The 19,124-nt window shown below is 35.8% G+C and overlaps 1 protein-coding gene across 4 annotated transcripts; it reads right to left on the minus strand.

Moving 5' to 3' along the window:
* Positions 1 to 2,412: 2,412 nt before the first annotated feature.
* Positions 2,413 to 11,605, minus strand: LOC18421435 (uncharacterized). Of its 4 annotated transcripts, none has more exons than XM_020661817.2 (6): positions 11,111 to 11,605; positions 7,220 to 9,190; positions 6,754 to 6,916; positions 4,179 to 4,342; positions 3,557 to 3,815; positions 2,413 to 3,125 (listed from the first exon to the last, which is right to left on the minus strand). In XM_020661817.2, exons 2-6 carry the CDS (start codon positions 9,079 to 9,081, stop codon positions 3,018 to 3,020), a joined length of 2,556 nt encoding a protein of 851 aa, XP_020517476.1. In that variant the 5' UTR covers positions 9,082 to 9,190; positions 11,111 to 11,605; the 3' UTR covers positions 2,413 to 3,017. The 4 variants fall into 4 exon arrangements, with proteins under 4 accessions (XP_020517476.1, XP_088717991.1, XP_011622447.2 ...); XM_088861865.1 differs by having other exon boundaries at positions 11,120 to 11,265; XM_011624145.3 differs by lacking the exon at positions 11,111 to 11,605 and adding an exon at positions 10,501 to 10,852.
* Positions 11,606 to 19,124: the final 7,519 nt, after the last annotated feature.

A 19,124-nucleotide genomic window follows, 5' to 3' on the forward strand; every position in this document is an offset into this window, starting at 1 on the left:
CAAGAATTGAGGTACTGGAGCACGAAAAATGGTTTTAATGGTGAAGATTGGATGCCCATTTGGAGAAAGGAGGAGGGGATGTGAGGTTCATGTGGAAGAGCATTTGGAAGCTTTAGAGAGAGAGAGAGAGAGAGAGAGAGAGAGGGAGATTTGGATGAGAGAGTCATATGGTTTGTGGTTCTACTTTGCTGCTCCTCCAAGCTCAATTCTCAACCAGAACTCACCAACTTAGGTGAAGGCCATTTTTCTTTTTTTCTAAATGCCCCACCGTTTTTTTTTCTTTTTTAGACTTCAGAAACTAAAACCAGGACGTGGCCATTCCAAAAGTAATTGTTTACAATATTTCCACCAACCCCTTTTGGGTAATAAAAATAGAAGTAATTTATATGGTGCGGTTTGTATGGAGTATAGGCTCTAAACAATCAAAGTAAAGCACACTTTCAAGTAGCGTTGACAAATGAGGTTTCTAGGAAATCTTTGTGATACCCTTAAAAAAAAATTTCATATGTAATTGTCAAATTTAAAGCTTAAAAAATAGTGTAAATTGATATGTGAAAACTTGAAAATCTTGAAAATTGACTGTCAAAAAATGCATTATAAGATGTACTATTTTCAAAACTTGAAATCTATTTTTTTCTCATGTCCATGCATCTTGTGGTAGAGATGATAAATTTGAGCATCAAAATAACTTCTTTTAGCGAAATTTTTGAGATGTGCCCTAATTGAATTGTTTAAAGCCTCACACTTACATAAATTTTTTCCATTTAGATAAGGTGTCCACCTTATATCTCCACAAAAATTCCATCTGAAAAGATAAATAAGAGGTGGAAAAATCCTTCAATTCATGATCTTAACCTTCAAAAGTGAGGGTATAAAAAAAAAAAAAATTTGAAAAATTAAAAATAACACATCTTGCAAGACATCATATATACAGCCTATCTTAAAAAAAATTTAGGTGTCTACGGATCTACTTGAACCGTACTATTTTAGAGCTTTAATAGGTCAGGATGAAAATAAATATTTGGGCAAAAGGATTCTTAGTTTTAGAACCACATATTTTAGCAAGATTTAGAGGTGCTTCTCACTTTGATTGTTTGTGATTGACATCGTATATAAACCGCACCAAGATGGTCGACAACCTAAATGACAAGAGTTAAAAAATAGAAAGTAAAAAAGATAAAAAAATTAAAATTGAAATGAGATATTGCTCCCGGCCGTGCGACCGGAGGAGATGGGGTTATTTCCAATTCAGACGGTGGAGATGAATCATTGTAAGGACATCATGTGCGTAATACAATTGTATGGAAAACACCATAAACATTATGTGTGAGATATGGTCTCAAAAGTAACACTATTACCAATAAATTATTCTCAAATTAGCAAAGATTTGTCTTGCTCCTGCGGGTATACCATCCATTTCTTCCCCCGTATTTTAGCGGCCAAAACTTACCCTTGCAATATGTTTTAGATTTTGGATTTGATCTGTAGACCCCAACAAAAAATTTGTCTTAAAAGTTAGGAAGCTAAACGATTTCTAGGAGTATTCTATCCGTCTACTCCCTCAGGCAAAACTTACACTAACAATATAATTTAAATCTCAAATTTTGGTCTAGAATTCGACAACCAACCTCAAAATAAGAAGTTATTAACTCTCATCAATTTTTGGAGGGAATTATGTAGATGTTCAAGAGCTTAAAATCTAACTTTTTTTTATTTAAAAATAATTATCTAGTTATAATTAGAGAGATCTTAATATTTTCAAACAAAAAACTCCAAAGCAAGCGTTGGGAGAAAATATATAGGATGCTCCCAAGGGCGCATAGTAATACATGCCCGTTGAAATTTATCAAACCATGCATAAGACACTATTTAACATTTTATGCTTTTGCACCAATTCCATATCATATCATAATTTAGATTGTCGTTAGATGAGTATTTTGAAAGTTATTTTGATGAATTTCCCTAAAATTTTGAATCATGACAAATGACAAAATCTATTCTTCTAAGGGTGTGGTTTGTATAAGGTCTAAACAATAAAAATAAGCTGTACCTCTAAATAGTATCGAGATGATTTTTCAATAGCAAAAGTCTTTACGAGGCTTGAAAACTCATTTTCATCTTCAATTATAAAATTTAAGGTTTAAAAATAGTGTAAATCAAGCATATCTATAAACACTTTGAAAATACACAAGATGTATTATTTCCTCCACTTGAAATCCACTTTTTTCATGTCTATACATCTCGATTTCAGATTTGATGGTCTTTCAACATAAAAAAAACCTCTTCTATTGAATTTTTCTTAGATGAGGCTTGATTCAATGTTTCAGCGCCTCAACCTTATATAAACCTTGTCTTCTAAATGGTAGAAAAAAAAATGATCACACAGAATGTGCATAGTTCACAAGATCCACAAAACAAAACAAACTTCAAAGGATTTATTCAAATGCATTGGCCTACATAAACTTGCCTGACACCTAGACACCCAGGAGAGAGAGATAAACAAGGTGTGATCTTACATAATAAGAGCGTTTACAAGACACTACAAAGGCAGACACTTCTACATATTAGATAAAAACAAACAAAATGTAAGAGGCGGCTCATATGAACCCACCTCACCATTTCTTTTCCAATCTGACAAGAGTTTACCACACCAAAATCTTCTTCCTCCACCATTTATTCTGAACCAGATCAAGACCACATACAATTAAGACCTGCTACAACCATCTATTCGACCCCGTGCAAAATGCCGGCCAAGTCCACAAAATATTGACAAAAAAGAAGCAGAAAAAAAAGTCACCTTAAACTATGTAGCCTACCCTTCCAGGCTACAAGAAGTCATAAACCTTCTTACCTTCTCTCTTTATTACACTATTGACATGATCCCCTCCTTGTTAGCTACAAAACTGGTCCTTTAGAGCTCTCCCTCTACTCTCTAGAGAGTGTTATGTATGCAGGCTTACAGGCTTTTGGGCACTAGTAAAAGTAGAGAGAGAAAGTAGAGAGAGAGAGAGAGAGAACTATTTCTTCGAGTTGATGGAGGCGAGAATTCTTTTTCCGAAAGGGTTGCTCCTAAGCATAGGAATATGGAGCTTGATGGCATTCAGGATTTCATCACGAAGAGATACCTGCTTGCCAAGAAAAGATAGTTGTAACAAACAACCCACAACAGAGCTGACCATATACAGACGTATGAGAGACTCTCAGGTAGTTTAAGGCTTTTATCATATGGTTGAAAATGCATGTATAACTTGAATTTTAATCTCTTTCCTACAAATCAAATCAAGATGAAATTCTGTACATGTTTGTACATGTGTACTGTATAATAGGGCGCACAAGTAAAAATAAATAAATATTTCCCAAAATTTAAAATGACCTAACTAATCCTGAAAATGATGGGGGTAATTTCATTTTAAATTATTTGAACATATTTTCTTTATATTTTTATATTGTGCATATGCCTAAAGTTTCGTATTAAACTGCGTGTAGAAAACGGATTACAATTCAAGTACACACACACTCTCACATGGACACACATACACAGAGAGAGGAAAATTACATTAGCGAACTTGAGTGCGGCTTGAATAACATAATTGCCATAAGGATCCTGCAAAAGTTCCAACAATGGGGAGTGCTTCAAAAGCTCACGCACTAGGCTCCTCTTCTGCTCATCTTGCACATGGCTAAAGCATTTCTCCACAACATTGCTGCTAAACTTCTGCTTAGATAGCATCGCAAGATGACCACGTAGTTTTTCTAAAAGCAGTAACGTGGCCCACGGTATCTCAAGGCCCAACACACATTGCACCACGTAATTCCTGCACATTTTAGTCATAGGTGCACAATTATTAGAGAAGATAAACAAAATTTTAAGTTCAAAGGATTTGGGGAAATAATAGATGAAAGAAAACAAGCAAAGCCCATATGGATTTCAAGGAAGCCTGAATATATATACGCACATGGATTTTGAAAGATTGAATTCCAAACTCTCTCTCTCTAAGCAAGAGCAGAATTGTCATACAAGCAGGCAGCTTCATTTTTTATGAAAGTTATGTGTATTTCAAACAGTTGATTGAGAATATTGAAATCGCTAGTGATCGAATTAAATTTTACAAGGATGACTACAAATGAGTAAAAGAAATCTTTAAGAACATAAAAGGAAAGAAGAACAAACTAATTACCCGTATGCATCTTGAGATAATTCGAGAGCATGTGCAGCCACCCTTTGCACAACTGGGTATCTCCGCTCCCCAAACTCAGGACTGAGGGACTTTTGAATAACACAGCAACCATGGCGATGAGTGGAAATATCCTTACAGTGAACTGCTATCGTATCAAAGATGAACTGCAAAATGATACAGAATGTCATGATGGCCTAAATGTAAGGTAGAAAAAATTTAATAATTCAAAACAAACAAGAACCAAGATAATCATACTTAAGAAGTGCATCAATAAAAAAAAGAAAGTTAAAAGAAACACACACAAAAGAATAGAAAAAAACAATAGTATAAGAAAAGAAACAAAATATATTTCACATGTAAGATGTTATGTTGGTCTTTTTAGAACACAAGAAAGATAAGTCCAGAGTTGTACGTTTGATAATAGAAATGTTACCCTGACATTTCATTTGTCTCAGCATGTTAAATACTTTATCCTATGTGCGGCATTTTGGCATTTCCTTCAAGAAAATTGTTGATATTAGATGAAATTTTGTGGCATCTGAGTTATTATTATAATCAACAGATACGACTTCTGAAGTATATTACATACAAATGGTACTGTGTTCTACCTGCGCCTATTGTGTTGGAAAAGAATGTTGCATGAAAATAAAATTCTTTCATAAGATATAAATACATCATCAGGAGCCATATAACTTAAGAAGAGATTGACAAGTGTGATATTATTACAAACATCACAAAAAACAATAAGTATGGACATATAACTGCGTCAGATATGTGTGGTATGTTATTCGGACTCCAGGACACATGTCGATTTCAACACTAGGGAATCGATGAAAGGAAAGGAAAGGAAAGACATCAGAGCCATCCAAAAGGTAAAAATTGCTGCAGTTTTAGGCCCTATTAAACCGGAACCTGAATTACAATGGAACAAATGGTATAAAATGGTTAGGAGTCTTCCTATAAATGGGTTGTTGAAACCCTGCTGAACAGGAGCCTCAAATGGTGATGGAACAAATGGTATGAGAAGGCTAAGAGTCATTCTATACATGCATTGTTGAAACCATACAAGAAGATGGGATCCAGACCCTAAATTTTCTCCGTTGTAGTAGAAAGTTGTTAAGTTGAGCTATCCCTCATTTGAAAGAACAATTGTTGTGCTCAAGCTCCAACATAACAGGACCTGAGTTTAAATTGCTACTTTTAATAATTTGAAAACTTTTGGATTTCTTTGATGTTATGACACTTGATATGCAAAAGAGTAGAACAATTGCCAAAAATTAAGCAGAATATTTTCTATAATAAGTTCTAATGCTGCATCTTAGATTTCCATGTGCACACAGCATTTGACATGTTCTAGTCATGTACAATGGAAAACAATAACAAAAAGGATCAAGTGCACCCAAAACGTCACTGAAATGGAAAATAATAAAAAGATGACTTATGACGTAAGAAATTTTTTTTAACAGTACTTCATATACAGAAGCATCTAAAAATACAACAGTAACATAGATCACACAGAAGATACTGTCCCCATACGGCAAACAATGATAGAAAAGAAAATAAACAAACAACGATAGCAGCAACAATGGCAAACAATACTGACAAGAAACAAATAATTTCTAAATACCTCATAAAAATCTTCTAATCTGAGCATTACAAAAAAAATTACTCAAATATAGAGCTTCAAAATTTGGCTAAGAAATACCCTTGTCATTAATGAAGACAATCAAAGACAATCTATAATGCAAGCCACCTCCTTCCCCTAAACTAATTCATTTTCATCATGTAGACCAGAGAACCCAATTTCACATGATCATACGCTTTATCAGGTAAACTTTTAAATGACGGTAAGCTTAACAATGTTCTTTTTTATTCCAAGCTTTTCCATACTCATCATAAGTAATCCTCCAGTCATCAAGTTACAACAGAGGTTTTACCTTCCTTGCCTAAAACAAGTCCAGCGAGATATACAAGGCATAATAACTTCATGCACCAAAATGATTGAAATATAATCTAGTTGAAATGTCCAGCTTGACTAAGAAAATATAATTGCAGCACCCTTCAATCATGTATACAGTTTTGATCCTTTTGAAAATTTTAAATGTTTTTCAAAATTTTAAATGTTTTTCAAAATTTTAAATGTTTTTCAAAATTACAAGCTAGACTGTAGAGCTACTGCTTTCTCAGCTACAGTATTCTTAGTGAAAAATACCCCAGTTACAGAATACATGATGGGCAATTGTCTAGTCAGCTCTAGCATATTCTCACAACATTCTTATTGAGTAGTTCTAAATTTTTTTGAATAATAACTTCTCATATATCTTCTAGAAGCATCATAAATAATAGAAAGGAAAAACCATTAAAATTAATAGGGAAACGGAGTTTATATCTATACAGAATAATTATTATCTTTAGACAAGAATATGCATGATGTCATTCGGAATACATCAAATTGCGATTCATACTTAGCGTCAATTAACTCCAAGAGCAACAAGGAGACCCTTAAGAAAATTAAGCAACTATTTATATATCGATCAAATAAATAATACCAAGGTGACACTATAAACAATCTTACCTGAGAATCAGGGGTGGATAGTACTGTCAAACAGCGTTGCACAACATGATTACCATTCAGATCATTGATCAAATTGAGTAGACAGGGCTTGATAGAGGAAACAAACAAGGAGATTTGTTCCCTTGTTCGGAGAGTCTCTATAACTTTCTGCAGAGCTCGAGTTCTGCATGGTGCAAAAAAGCAGATAGATCGCAATCAGTCAACTCTTGGGATGATAAAGCCAAAATCAAGGTGTCAACTTTCTGAAAATTTCAGGAAAACTGGGTCTAGAAAAATTTCATTGTAAATCCAATAAAATGGGGCAAGGACAAGATTCAGAACTCTAGACATATTTCAGAGCCAAATAGGAAAGAAAACACCTCATTGAGAAGAATCCAGAACCATTTAAATTTCCATGAGCCAAAATTCATCACAATTTAATTGATGAAGAAAATAATATCACCAGAAGTACAGAGTAAGCAATTACCCATGCATATTAACAGAGATTGTGGTTATAATGTGCTCTCCTGCAGTGATCCTGTGAACTATCGCAGTCCTCTGATCCTCATTACACACTTCAAGAAGTTTTTGAACCAGATAATTTCCAAATGGATCAACCATTAGTTCTAGAATGTGATCAATTATCTCAACAAAAATCTTGTTTACATCTTCCAGTGTTCCCTCTACAAATCTCTTCTGCAATAACCGGCATCCCTGCTGGTCCTTTGCAACTAAAAGAATTTTCCCTTCAACCTCATCCAAGGAGCTAAATTTCAACTGGTTTTGATATCTAAGAGATAACCCATGATCCACTATCTCAGGTGATGAACCCCTAGGGCATTGGCCGTCGAGCTGGAAGGAAAGCCCATTAGAGATGCTTGTGGAGAGGCAAACCCCATTTGCAAAGGCTTTGGCATTGGCCCAGGGGTCCGTTGCCATGATAGAACTCTTCCCCATTAGTGCATTTTGCTTAATGGCCCTTATTGAGTTCACACCATGAGACCTTGTCAAGATCTTTTCAGGGAGAAGGTGTTTTTCCTCTTTGTCCATCATCGAGACCCCTTGAAAATCTTTTGGAAACAATGCACATGACACACAACCCCTACCGCTCCCTTGTGATTGCTTCTGTGTGTGTGTAAATGAGCAGGTCTCACCTCTTCCACAGAGCCCCTGAGAATAATATCGGCAATGACTACCACCCATGAGCGTAAAATCAGTTGGGCTTACTCCTCCTTGAACCACCCCATTGCCCCAAAAAGGGCTTTGATTAGAGTGCTCCATCTGAGGCGAGAGTGTCATATCACAGAAAGACTGCCTAGTGTTTCTAGCAAAGGATCCCATGTCTAAATTGAGGCTCCCCTGATTAGTCCCCTGGTTTTGGAGCTGCTGCAAATAAGCAACTTGTTGCTGCATTCTCGTCACTCTCTCCTCCTCCAAATGCCTCCATGCTATTTGATGCCTATTCAGTTGCTGCATGGCAGCATTGGGATGATCATAGGGGGATTGGGGCTGAATATATGGAGAAGAATGGGCATCCATGTAATACTGTTGCTGAAAACCTTCTAATCCAGAAAGAGGGACATTGGGTACGAATGGAGTGGTGCGAGCTCCATGATGAAAAGGTAAGGCGCCTGAAAATATAGGAGGACCTTGTTGTCTCTCTCCAATAGAGAACTCATCAAGTGTCAACTGTTCGTTTCCCTTGTTACCATTAACACCATTTACTTTAAGTGACCTGTCACTTTCATTGCCATTAGTTTCCCCAGTTAATTGAGAAGAAACAGCAGGTCTAGAAAAATTCACCGGCTCAAGAGACGGAGTGACCAAGCTCATGCAGTTTATGTGGTTTGGTGAGGAAGGCATTGGAATGGCCAAGTGGGGGTCGCCCAAGCACCTTTGCAACTGCCCATCTGATAAAAAGCTGTAATTTTGCATGCTTTTGTTATCATTTTTCAATCTTAAATTAGAGAAACCAGATGTCAAATCTTGCTGATTATGGAGGCTACCCCCATTCTGATCAATTGAGGACTTGGGTTTTGAATGGTCATTTTGGCCATTGCTGCTGCTATCTTCGCTATGAGGCTTCTGATCGTATGGGTGTTTTGAGGTATTAAGTTGTGGGCTTCTATCATAAGCCATGCTGTTATAGAAGGGAGAAACTTGCTTTGGGGATTGAGAAGAGTGGTAGACATTCGCAAAGGAATCAGAATTAGAAGACATTAGGGAGTTCTCTAATTTTCGCTTAGAATTGGCAGGGCACTGAATTTGGGGAGCAACCAGAGTGGCATTTGGTATTTCACCTAAGAGCATCTCGAATTCTTCATAATCCCTCTCGGAGGATGCGTTCATGTCTCCTATGCAGAGAAGAACAGAACTGTCCCCCAAAGGAGAACAGAGCCAGATCCAGTTGCCAATAAGGATCCACAGTTTAATCCACAAAGAGGAGCTTATATGCACTCTGCAAGTGACAAAATCATAATCAATAAGAAACCAAGTTCCAGATCTACATGAAATCTTCAATTACACTAACCAAAACTCACTTAACCAATATATTCATATCCTAAAGAAAGTAACAGAGAGATTGCCTAACACAAACAGAACATCAACTAAAAGTGTTTTAATGAATGGAACAGCACAGATATAACACCAGGCTAAGATTAAGGATAAAGACAACGCACACATATATTTGAAAACAAAATCAAGCAGGATATATCTCCTGAATGAAAAACAAGTTTGATCCTAAACTTAAAGAGAAAAGGAAAACAGAGAGAGCGAGGGAGAGAGATTTCTCTAGAGTTTGGAAAGAGAACACCAAAAGGGCAAAAGTACATGAGAACCAGGTAATTTCACCTCACTCATTACTCAAATATTTGCAAACACAAAAACGATTCCACCCCACCCATTACTGAAATATTTGACGAAACAAATACAACAATAAGAGGGACAGTAGAGAGAGAGATTCCACCTCACCCTGCACCCTGCAAATACCCGAATTCCCAACAGGACTTAACATGATCAGAAGTCAGAACTTGGAATAACAATTTATTAAAATCCTAGATGCAACTAAAGATCGAAAGAAAAACAATAATTTCAATTCATAGATGCAACTAAAGATTGAAAGAAAAACAATAATTTCAAGTTCATCTAAACCACAAAACTTCCAAAGGAATTCCTATAGGATATTTCAGGACTCACTCTGATTCCTAACACATTGGGACCTCAACGATAAAATAAAAGGAAACAACCATCAGAAATATAATAGAAGGAAACAAACATCACAGAAATAGAAAGACAACTCAAGTTGCCATCAAAACCAAAGGCATATCAATCTATACCTGCATTAATGATTTCAAATCGCAAAATTAGAGAGCAAGAAAACCCAAATCAAAACAATTTCGAGTTGAATAATATGTACATAGATAGATATAAAAAGAGAGAGATGGGAGATAGAGGAGGAAAGCTTGAAACTCAAGTAAAAAGATCCAAACTTTGATAATCCAGCAAGCGCAAAACAACTACAGAACAACTTAATCTCCATCCTTCACAAAAAAACTAATCCAAATTCACAAAATAATCCAATGTACCAAATTATGAAAATCCCTAAACCCTGATCATGCGACAGAATCCAACTCAATGAGCACATCAATGAATAGATTAAACTGATAACGCAGGGATGGAAAAAACTCAAAACCCACTTCACAGGAACTGCAAAAGAGTCTCAATAACCATGAAAATCAACGACAAGAAAAACCCAAAGAATGCACTCACCGATAAGATAGTTCGCATTATATCATCAAGGTGGAGGCTTTCATGGTTCTGAGTAAAAACCCATTAAAGAGAGAGAGAGAGAGAGAGAGAGGAGGGGGGGGGTGGAAGAAGAGAAACTAACTCTCAAAACGCAAAGACGCTGAACTTTTTATATATATATATAGATATCGTTGAGGTTACAGAGAGAAGAAGAGAGAGAAGATCAAAACTCAGAGATAAAGAGAAGGGGGGAGAGAGAGAGAGGCATGCATGAGTTTGGTTTTTGGTAGTTTCCCTTCTTTATAAAATATATTTTGGCTTTATGCTTCAATGCCCTTTCCTTTATTTTTCCCACAGTGAATATAACGCCTATGGTCAATTGGTATTCTGTATTTCAATTTATGTGGGATTATGGAGCATTCAAAGAGGAAACTTGCCATAAGCTAATTCTAATGACCAATAAGGAAAAGTAAAAAGTAGAGAGAGATGGAAACTTGCCATAAGCCAAGTCTCATGACCAATGAGGAACAGTAGAGAGAGAAGAAGAGAGAGAATGAGAACAGTAGAGAGAGAAGAAGAGAGAGAATGAGAACAGTAGAGAGAGAAGAAGAAAGAAAGAGAGATGAGTTACCTGTACTACCTTTGATCGACGTTGAAAAAAGAGAGAGAAAGAGGAAGACTGCCAAAATGTAATCTTCAACCTCATTAGTTTCCTTAATTGGAATCCATGAGAGAGAGAAAAAACCTATTTCCTTATGAAGTTTTAAACTAAGAGAGAGAAAGTATTTTGAAGTTCATCCATTAATGTCGGTTTTATCTATGGGCTAAAGAGTAGAGAGAGATAAGAATAGTGATTCGCTACATTATGTGCTCTCTAATCCATTTCTCTCTCTAAAACTATCTCTAACTCTGGATTGGCCCTTTTGTTACGACCATAATTATCCAAACCAATTCAATTTTCAAATTGAGATGAGAAGGCAAATCCAAAACTTCGATCATCTGCCATGGCCTTCACGTTCCAAAAGTTTGTTTAGAGAGAGTTATCACAACTTAAGCTGGTGATTAACTCATTAAAGAGAGAGAAAGAGGAGAGGGAGTGCTACATTCCATAAAGAGGATATGACCAAATTTTGTATTGTACATTAGTTTTGAATATATGAGATAGAGAGAGAGAGAGAGAGAGAGCTACACTTCAAAAGGAGGGTATGACCAAATTTTTTATTATATAAGTTTTGTAATATATATAGAGAGAGAGGGAGAGAGAGAATTTGGATTTTTCAAAAAAAATCGAGAGAGAGATTGAGATTTTTTATATATATAAAAAAACTCGAATTTCAATAAAAGAGATTGATATTTTTTGTAAAAAAAAAAATTCATAGAAAAGGATATAGAGAGAGAGGGATAGAGAGATTTGGAATTTTCACAAATTATCGAGAGAGAGGTGAGATTTTTTTTTTTTTTTTTTTAAAATTTTATAAAAAGGATACATTTTGAATTTTTGGATTTTTTCACAATATATATTAGATATTTCTGTTTGGATACGATTTTTCAAATATTTGAGAGAGAGAGATTGAGATTTTAAAAAAAAAATTGACTTTGAAATTTTCTGCCCAACATATATAAGACTGTTTGGATTCATGAAATATTTCCTCCTTAATTTTCTGATGACAACTACGTTTCCTTAATTCTCTCGTGACACAACCTCACCAAACCAATTTCATTCATATCACTCCGAGTTTATGAGACTACAATCGTTGCATGCGTGCCACATGACACGTGTGATGAGAGGCAAAGTGATGGCCCTCTTTTGCCTCGTGAACGATCCAGATTTCATATGATCTTATTCAGGTGCTATTTAATAAATCCGTACCGTCCATCCCTCAATTCAATGACCACTTGTCGCACGCGTTGGCACCCAGCCACCAACCAAAGGGGAAGAGAGAGAGTCTTGGTGTAAAAGGAAGTACACCATATTTGGCCTCTGGTATTTGTAATCCAAAGGGAGAGTATATCATAAATGGTCTATGGTGTATACTGTACAGTAATAGTCCACACTTTCGATTGTTGGATACTTCGATTATGAAGATAATCCAAGTATTGGGAATTTGAATAGACAAAATTACAAATGGATCTCAATTTTTTTTTTTTGACAAATGCACAAAACTTTATTGATCAACAAAAGAACATTACAAAAATACAACTATAAAGGTAAAATAAAAAATAGGATCAGCTTTAACTTGCTAAAGAGTCTGCCATGTTATTGGCCTCCCTATAGACACGGCGGAAAGCCCATGTCATTGGCCTCCCTGTAAACATGGTGGAAAGCAATGGCCTACTCCGACAAATATCTACCATTTCTATCCAATACTTCCTCAAACACCAATGGAGCCAGCCTATCTCAAAGCATCAATTAATGACATTCAGCGAATTACCCTCCACCATCCACCCCAAATGATAGGTAGACATTGGAAAAGGAAAGTCGATTAAGAACACATACTTCTTTTTTTCTTTTTCCTTTTTAATGTTAACTTGGGATTGGGTTAAAATAGAATTTAGACCCATTATTTTGACACCTCGAAAACCCCCTTAGCTTAGAGGCCAGTCTTAAATACTATAGACTTTTGGACACAGGATTTCCTAAAGGCATCTTAATTCCTAGCAAACTCAACTAGTACCAGCTTATGACATTATTTTCGGCGTAATTTTAGTTTTCTAATCAAAATCAGATGCTTTATTTTCGGCCCAAAATTTTAGTTCTTTAATCAAAATCGGATGCTTACAAGTCTCCAAATACATAATGTCCATATATATGGAGACATATATAAATGTTTTATTAAATGAGAGTGGATACATGCAATAAGACATAATACCTTTAATATAAAAAAAACACATAATCAATCACCTTTTAACCGTCAAACAAGAACTCAAGCGATTGCCGTTATCCTATTCAGCTTGCTTAAAGCTTGGCAATAATTTCCTTGGACATCGTACGAATAAATGACACAATGTCTTTATGGCTTGAGATGTTTGTGACTATGGTTCAATTGCATATCTAATAGCATGAAAAGTTTGTGACTATTGTGTACGAAAGTTAATAATCTACATAAGCCCTTAAAAAAAATAATAAATTCCTATTCACCATGCTTGAAGCTCGATACAAATTTTGTTAGATCCTGTGTGAAGAAACCACACATCCTGACCGTTTGATTTGATTTTATATCTTTTGGCTTGAGATACCTATAAACACTCTATAGAGTATAATAATTTCATTTCAAGCCCATCCAGAAAAGACTTGTCTACAAAGAGTTTATTTATTTTTTGCATGGAGATTACAATCATTATTGTTCCTTAATTTCAAAATGGGTGGTCATATGAATGTCATTGAAAAGACATAAAATATAGTTTTTTTTTCAATTAGTTGGGGTTGACTACACGAATTCTGATCGGCCCTTCTGCTCATAAGTCCCAATATATTTCTGAATTATTTCCAACCACGTATTTTTGAATCTAGCCCTTGCCATTTTAAGTCTTTCTACTTGAACTAACTCGCATCTCCTAACTACTTGGTCGGCACCACATATGGCCAACTCATCTAAGTCTACTATCTCTCTTCTTATTGCCTATTGGTGTTACACCTAAATTCTCTTGAATTGGTTCATTTCGAATTCTACCCTTTCTTGTCTTGCTACTTGTCTATCTCAACATCCTTTCTTGTCTTGTTACTTGTCCATCTCAACATCATCATCTTAGCTACACACTCATTCTATGGGCCCGATAGAGCAAAGCTAGTCTCACAACTTTCTTATCCTTCCGCTTCATTGGTATGAAGTGATTGCATAAAATTCCATTGCACATCTCCACTTTGTCTACCTAATTCTAATTTTGTGTGCAACATCTTCCTTAATCTCTCAACTTTCTGGATTATCGACCCAAGATATCGAAAATGTGGTATTTTTGTAAATTATCAAACCCAAAGACATAAAATTAATTATCAGACTTCATGACACACGTCAAGCCATTGAGGTCTAGTGAATTGACATCTGGCGAGTGAGAATGAAGCCATCCAAATTGACATCTGGTGAATTGACATCTAGTGAGTGAGAATGATTGTGATTTCCATGTATAAAAGATAAATGATCTCTTTATAGACAATCCCTAAAAAAAAAAACATAAAGAGGGTTGGCAACAGGTCGTGTTGTCTTCGGCCTTCCAAGAGGCCTAGCCGTGGCCTAATGACCCACTCGGGCTGGTGCCACCCAATACAAAGGCTTTGGTCCATGGAGAACTTACAGGCGCACAAATTACAAAATTGGTTGGGTCTAGATCCAAACCCAGTTCGTTGGCTTTTTACAAGGTGGCTTGGTCCTTGCCGCGTTGGGTATTGGAAGTGGCGATGGATTGGGCAGCCCTATTTGGCTCTATGGTTTGGCCTAGAAAAACTAGTGCATGGGCCAACAAAATGTGGCGTAAGAGCTGTAGAGAGGTTTTGGCGGCACGGGCATGGCCACAACCACAAGAGGAATGACCCTCACTATGTTTGAATAGATATTCAAGTATACATGCTGGATGCATGACTATACTTTTTGTCATGTGAATTAGACGTGTTGCCCTTTTTGGTTTATTTCGAACATGTTATCAATGTGAGTATAATCATCATTGCTATGAAATGAGACAAAACGTCAATCTTGTTCCTACATGAAAAATGACCTACACCTTTCTAGGACAGGACAAGGGATAGGGCCGGTGGCATCAGTGTATCAAAACCCAGATTGGTCACTAACCAAATTAAGTGGGCTCTATTGTTTTAGATCTGGTTCTGAATAGGCTCTCCAGGTGTTTGGTGTTTTTCTGTATCGAAAATAGAAAAATTAGCATGAAGATATCACAATCATTTTCAGCTATTAGATGTGAAGTGCAATATATTGAAATGAGTCACAATATTCAAGAAATTTTATTTTGAATATTGTGCCCAATCAATAATATATCCGCAATCATCTGATTCACATCCAACGATCAATAATGACTGTGACATTCTTGTATCAAATGTAAATAGTTTCATTATATACATTTCCATTTCCAAAACACTACGACACGGAAAGTATTTTATACTACCATTTGGGTTTCCTATAGTATCCTAGCACCTTGTGAATACCAGTTATTAAGAAAGATTGTGAAAATCAATGCCACTTTTGGCATGTCATGCAAAATTACGTCGGCCATGGTAATTAATTTCAATATGAAAAGGTTAGCACAAGGCTACCGCTCAAATCTCACTAAAAAATTGTTGTTTTAGCATCGAAAAACCATCAAACTGATCGTGTTGATTAAGATAATTAATACAGGAAAACAAGGTTTCAAGCCCTAAAATAGTTATCTTGCAAGTGTTCTCGTATGAGTCAGATCCACATTATTTTTGAAGTTTCAAATAAATGGCATATTAATATCTCATTCCAGGGAATGCGTTGGGGCATTGGCGATCATGGGGGCAAAGAAAATGTCCATTCCCAGGACAGGGGTGGCGATGGGTTGAGCCATCCGGGCCAAGGTTAGACCCGACCCGGATAAGGGTCTAGAAATTTAAAGACTAAATGTCTATTTTATTTAGGACCCGGTTTCTATACGGTCAAGCCCGCATATGTAAAAACGCGGGTCTCTAAGTAAATTTATTTTTGAGATGGATTGTGAGACTTAATTTTTAAGGACATGTAATCTCTAACATGAAGATCATGAATATGAATAGATAAATAAATTTTAGAAAGTAAAAATAATAATTCTAGTAAAAAAATATTTGGACTATTATTTTCTATTATTTTTAGATGGAACACCTACTTGCATCCATCTTTAAGAAATATGCTTTACATTTTTGGGACTGCATATGTAGAATTATGGTCCAGCCCGCATGAAACAATTTTCTTTTTATTTATTATATAAGTAGATGTTTTATATATATTTTACGGAGAGTATGGTGGAACTAGACTTGGAGCCGACCTAGATGGTGTCCAAGTCATTTGAACCGACCCGACCCAGTTCAAACTTCAGGCCTAGGCCCAGTTTAGATCTAGCAGCTGGGTCAACCCAAGCAGATTGCCACCACTATCCAAGGCTTATATCTTGGTAGTTTTGCAACTTTTGAATCAAAGATGGCCTTTCTGTTTAAAAATTTTGAATCTACTGAAACGAATTTTTCCAACCCTAAGACTGTACCAATTTTTTAGGAACTGCCCTTATCCAATGCCCACAATTCTCTCAAAATATGAAAGATATTCGACCCTTATCCATTACCCTCTCAAATCCCATACAAAATTCATGTTTATCTCCTTTATTAGAAATTTAAGGCAGGTAGTTATTGAAAATTTTGAATCAAAGATGGCCTTTCTGTTTAGAAATTTTGAATCTACTGAAACGAATTTTTCCAAGATCTAAGAAGTTATAATTCGTCTTTCTCTATCTAACAAACCTCCGATCTTTTTTCTTTTTATTTTTATTTTTTGTTTTTTTTATTCTCTTCCACGTACATCTAGGATCTGTTACCCCCCCCCAAAAAAAACGGGATTTGACCATACATGATTTACCATCCTAAAAATATGGGATTTGACCACCCTATATTCCCTGCCCTTTATGTATAAGGCAACTCCTAGATTCGTTTTGCAAGTATACGGTCAGGAGAAGGAGCATATCCACCGTCCATTTGTAACCGCGTCCAGCTCTCACAGTGCACAACTCGTGTGTCGCTCCACTATCTCAAGAAACGGAGCAAGATGCACATATTGTGTATAGAATGGTGGGCATCGTGTAGGTTATCATATGGCAAATACGAACCCACTGTCTTTTAGCATTTGGATACCCAATGAAACGATTATACTGAGTGGACCCAAATTTGGCATTGTATTGAATCTACTGGTGCACAGCCTTTTTGTGCTAGAGGTGGAAATGGGTCGGGTCCGGGTCTGACTTGGACTTGAGTGGAATGGGGTCTAGGTCTAGAAATAAAAAAAATAAAAATTATTTTATATAAAGGTTTTGTTAGGCCACCGCCTACACATTGAGTGTACATTTAATGTATTCAACATTTTTAGACACTAAAAATACAATTGATTTATATTACAAATTTTTTTTAGCAAGAGCATTTTTTCTCATTAGGAAAGGTATAACAGATATTTTAATAAAAAAATTGTGCCATTCTATTATTGGTTAAAAAATAACTAATATTCTATGTACGTGATATCACACATTATGTCGGTAATGTAATTGTTCACTATAGTTAATAAATGTTTGTTTTTCTATTGAGAGCTTCTTTTTTACCTTTAAATAATTACTTAAAATACCTTTAGAGAAAAAGTTACTACATTATAGGAGTAGAGCATTTTATATAAGTGCAAGGCTTTAAATAATCAAATTAGGGTGCCCCTTAAAAATTTCACTAGAAGATATTGTTTTGATGCCCAAATCTCCTCCAATTGATCATCTTGACATCAAGATGCATGAACATGAGAAAAAAAAATTGATTTTCAAGTTTTGGAAATAGTGCATTTTGTGATGCATTTTTTTATTGTCAATTTTCAAGATATTTAGAGAATGGGGTTTGGGTCGTGGTGCTAGCACGGTATAAGCTTCCATTCTCACCTAACACATTAAAAAACCACTAACGACCTAAAAAATAGGTAAGAGCTCGTCATCCCTACTAAATTATCCAAAAATTTTCAAGTTTTATAACTATAGATAAAAATATATTTTAAGACTATCACAAATATTTCCAGTATTGAAACCACATTTTCGATATTATTTCAAGGTGCGTTTTACTTCGATTGTTTAGAAGCTCGTCTCTATACAAACCGCATCGTGTAAAAGTAACCTAACAAATATCTAATTAATACTATTTGACTTCTATAATAATATATTTGACTCTTATAATACCAACCCCAAGCAAGACATGACCCAATCTGATAGGTTCAAGCCAGACTCAACCCAAGATAAGTCCAAGCCATTTGAACCAGGCCTTGACGTGCCCCAGTCCAACGCCCAATGCCCGGACCCGAACCCGTATCCATTTCGGGTCGACGTGACCCAATGGCCTCCCCAAGTGCGCAGTGTCCGGTATTTAATTAAGTAGGAAGTCCGTGCTCTTGGGGTCGAGAATGTCCTTGCGGTTGATAATGCTCTTAAAATAAAGGATGGTGGTTATTGGCGTTCAGGGGCTTTGTCAAGGATATACCACCTCAAAATCTTGTTAGAAAATTAAGGCCCGGTAGCTTAACCCTGAGATAACTTGCAAATCTATTTCTGCCCCTGAGTATAGATTTTGATGTTCAAAAAATATAGTAGAGTTAAAAGTGTAGAGGATCCGAAAAAACATAAAATGTACTGCACAAAATTGCATTTAAGGATACATCCAACTTCTCTATCCAAATGCTAGAGAAAATATGTAGTAATCCATTTTCAAAATTTAAATGCTCGTTTTACAAGTATTTTGATGAAAGGAATGTCTATGTTAAGTTAGCCTATTCATTTCTTTTTGGTCGTTGTGGCTAAATAACCATGATTTTCCAAACATAAAATCTTAAAACGGAAAAAAACCCTCAATTAGCTAAATGTGAGTGCTACTTTGAACTTAGTGCAATCCATTATGTTACATTTTTGGAATTTCC

This window comes from Amborella trichopoda, chromosome 3 (genome assembly GCF_054954075.1).
Source record: "Amborella trichopoda isolate Santa Cruz 75 chromosome 3, AtrichopodaSantaCruz75HAP2 v2.0, whole genome shotgun sequence".
Taxonomy (NCBI): domain Eukaryota; kingdom Viridiplantae; phylum Streptophyta; class Magnoliopsida; order Amborellales; family Amborellaceae; genus Amborella; species Amborella trichopoda.

What these genes read in the sequence shown, in the direction of transcription:
- LOC18421435 (XM_020661817.2), bottom strand. Translation starts at nt 9,081, where the DNA reads ATGAACGCATCCTCCGAGAGGGATTATGAAGAATTCGAGATGCTCTTA. An exon ending in ATCTCTGTTAATATGCATGG is followed by an intron (nt 6,917 to 7,219) that starts GTAATTGCTTAC and finishes TGCACCATGCAG; the next exon opens with AACTCGAGCTCTGCAGAAAG. An exon ending in TATCCACCCCTGATTCTCAG is followed by an intron (nt 4,343 to 6,753) that starts GTAAGATTGTTT and finishes ATCATTTTGCAG; the next exon opens with TTCATCTTTGATACGATAGC.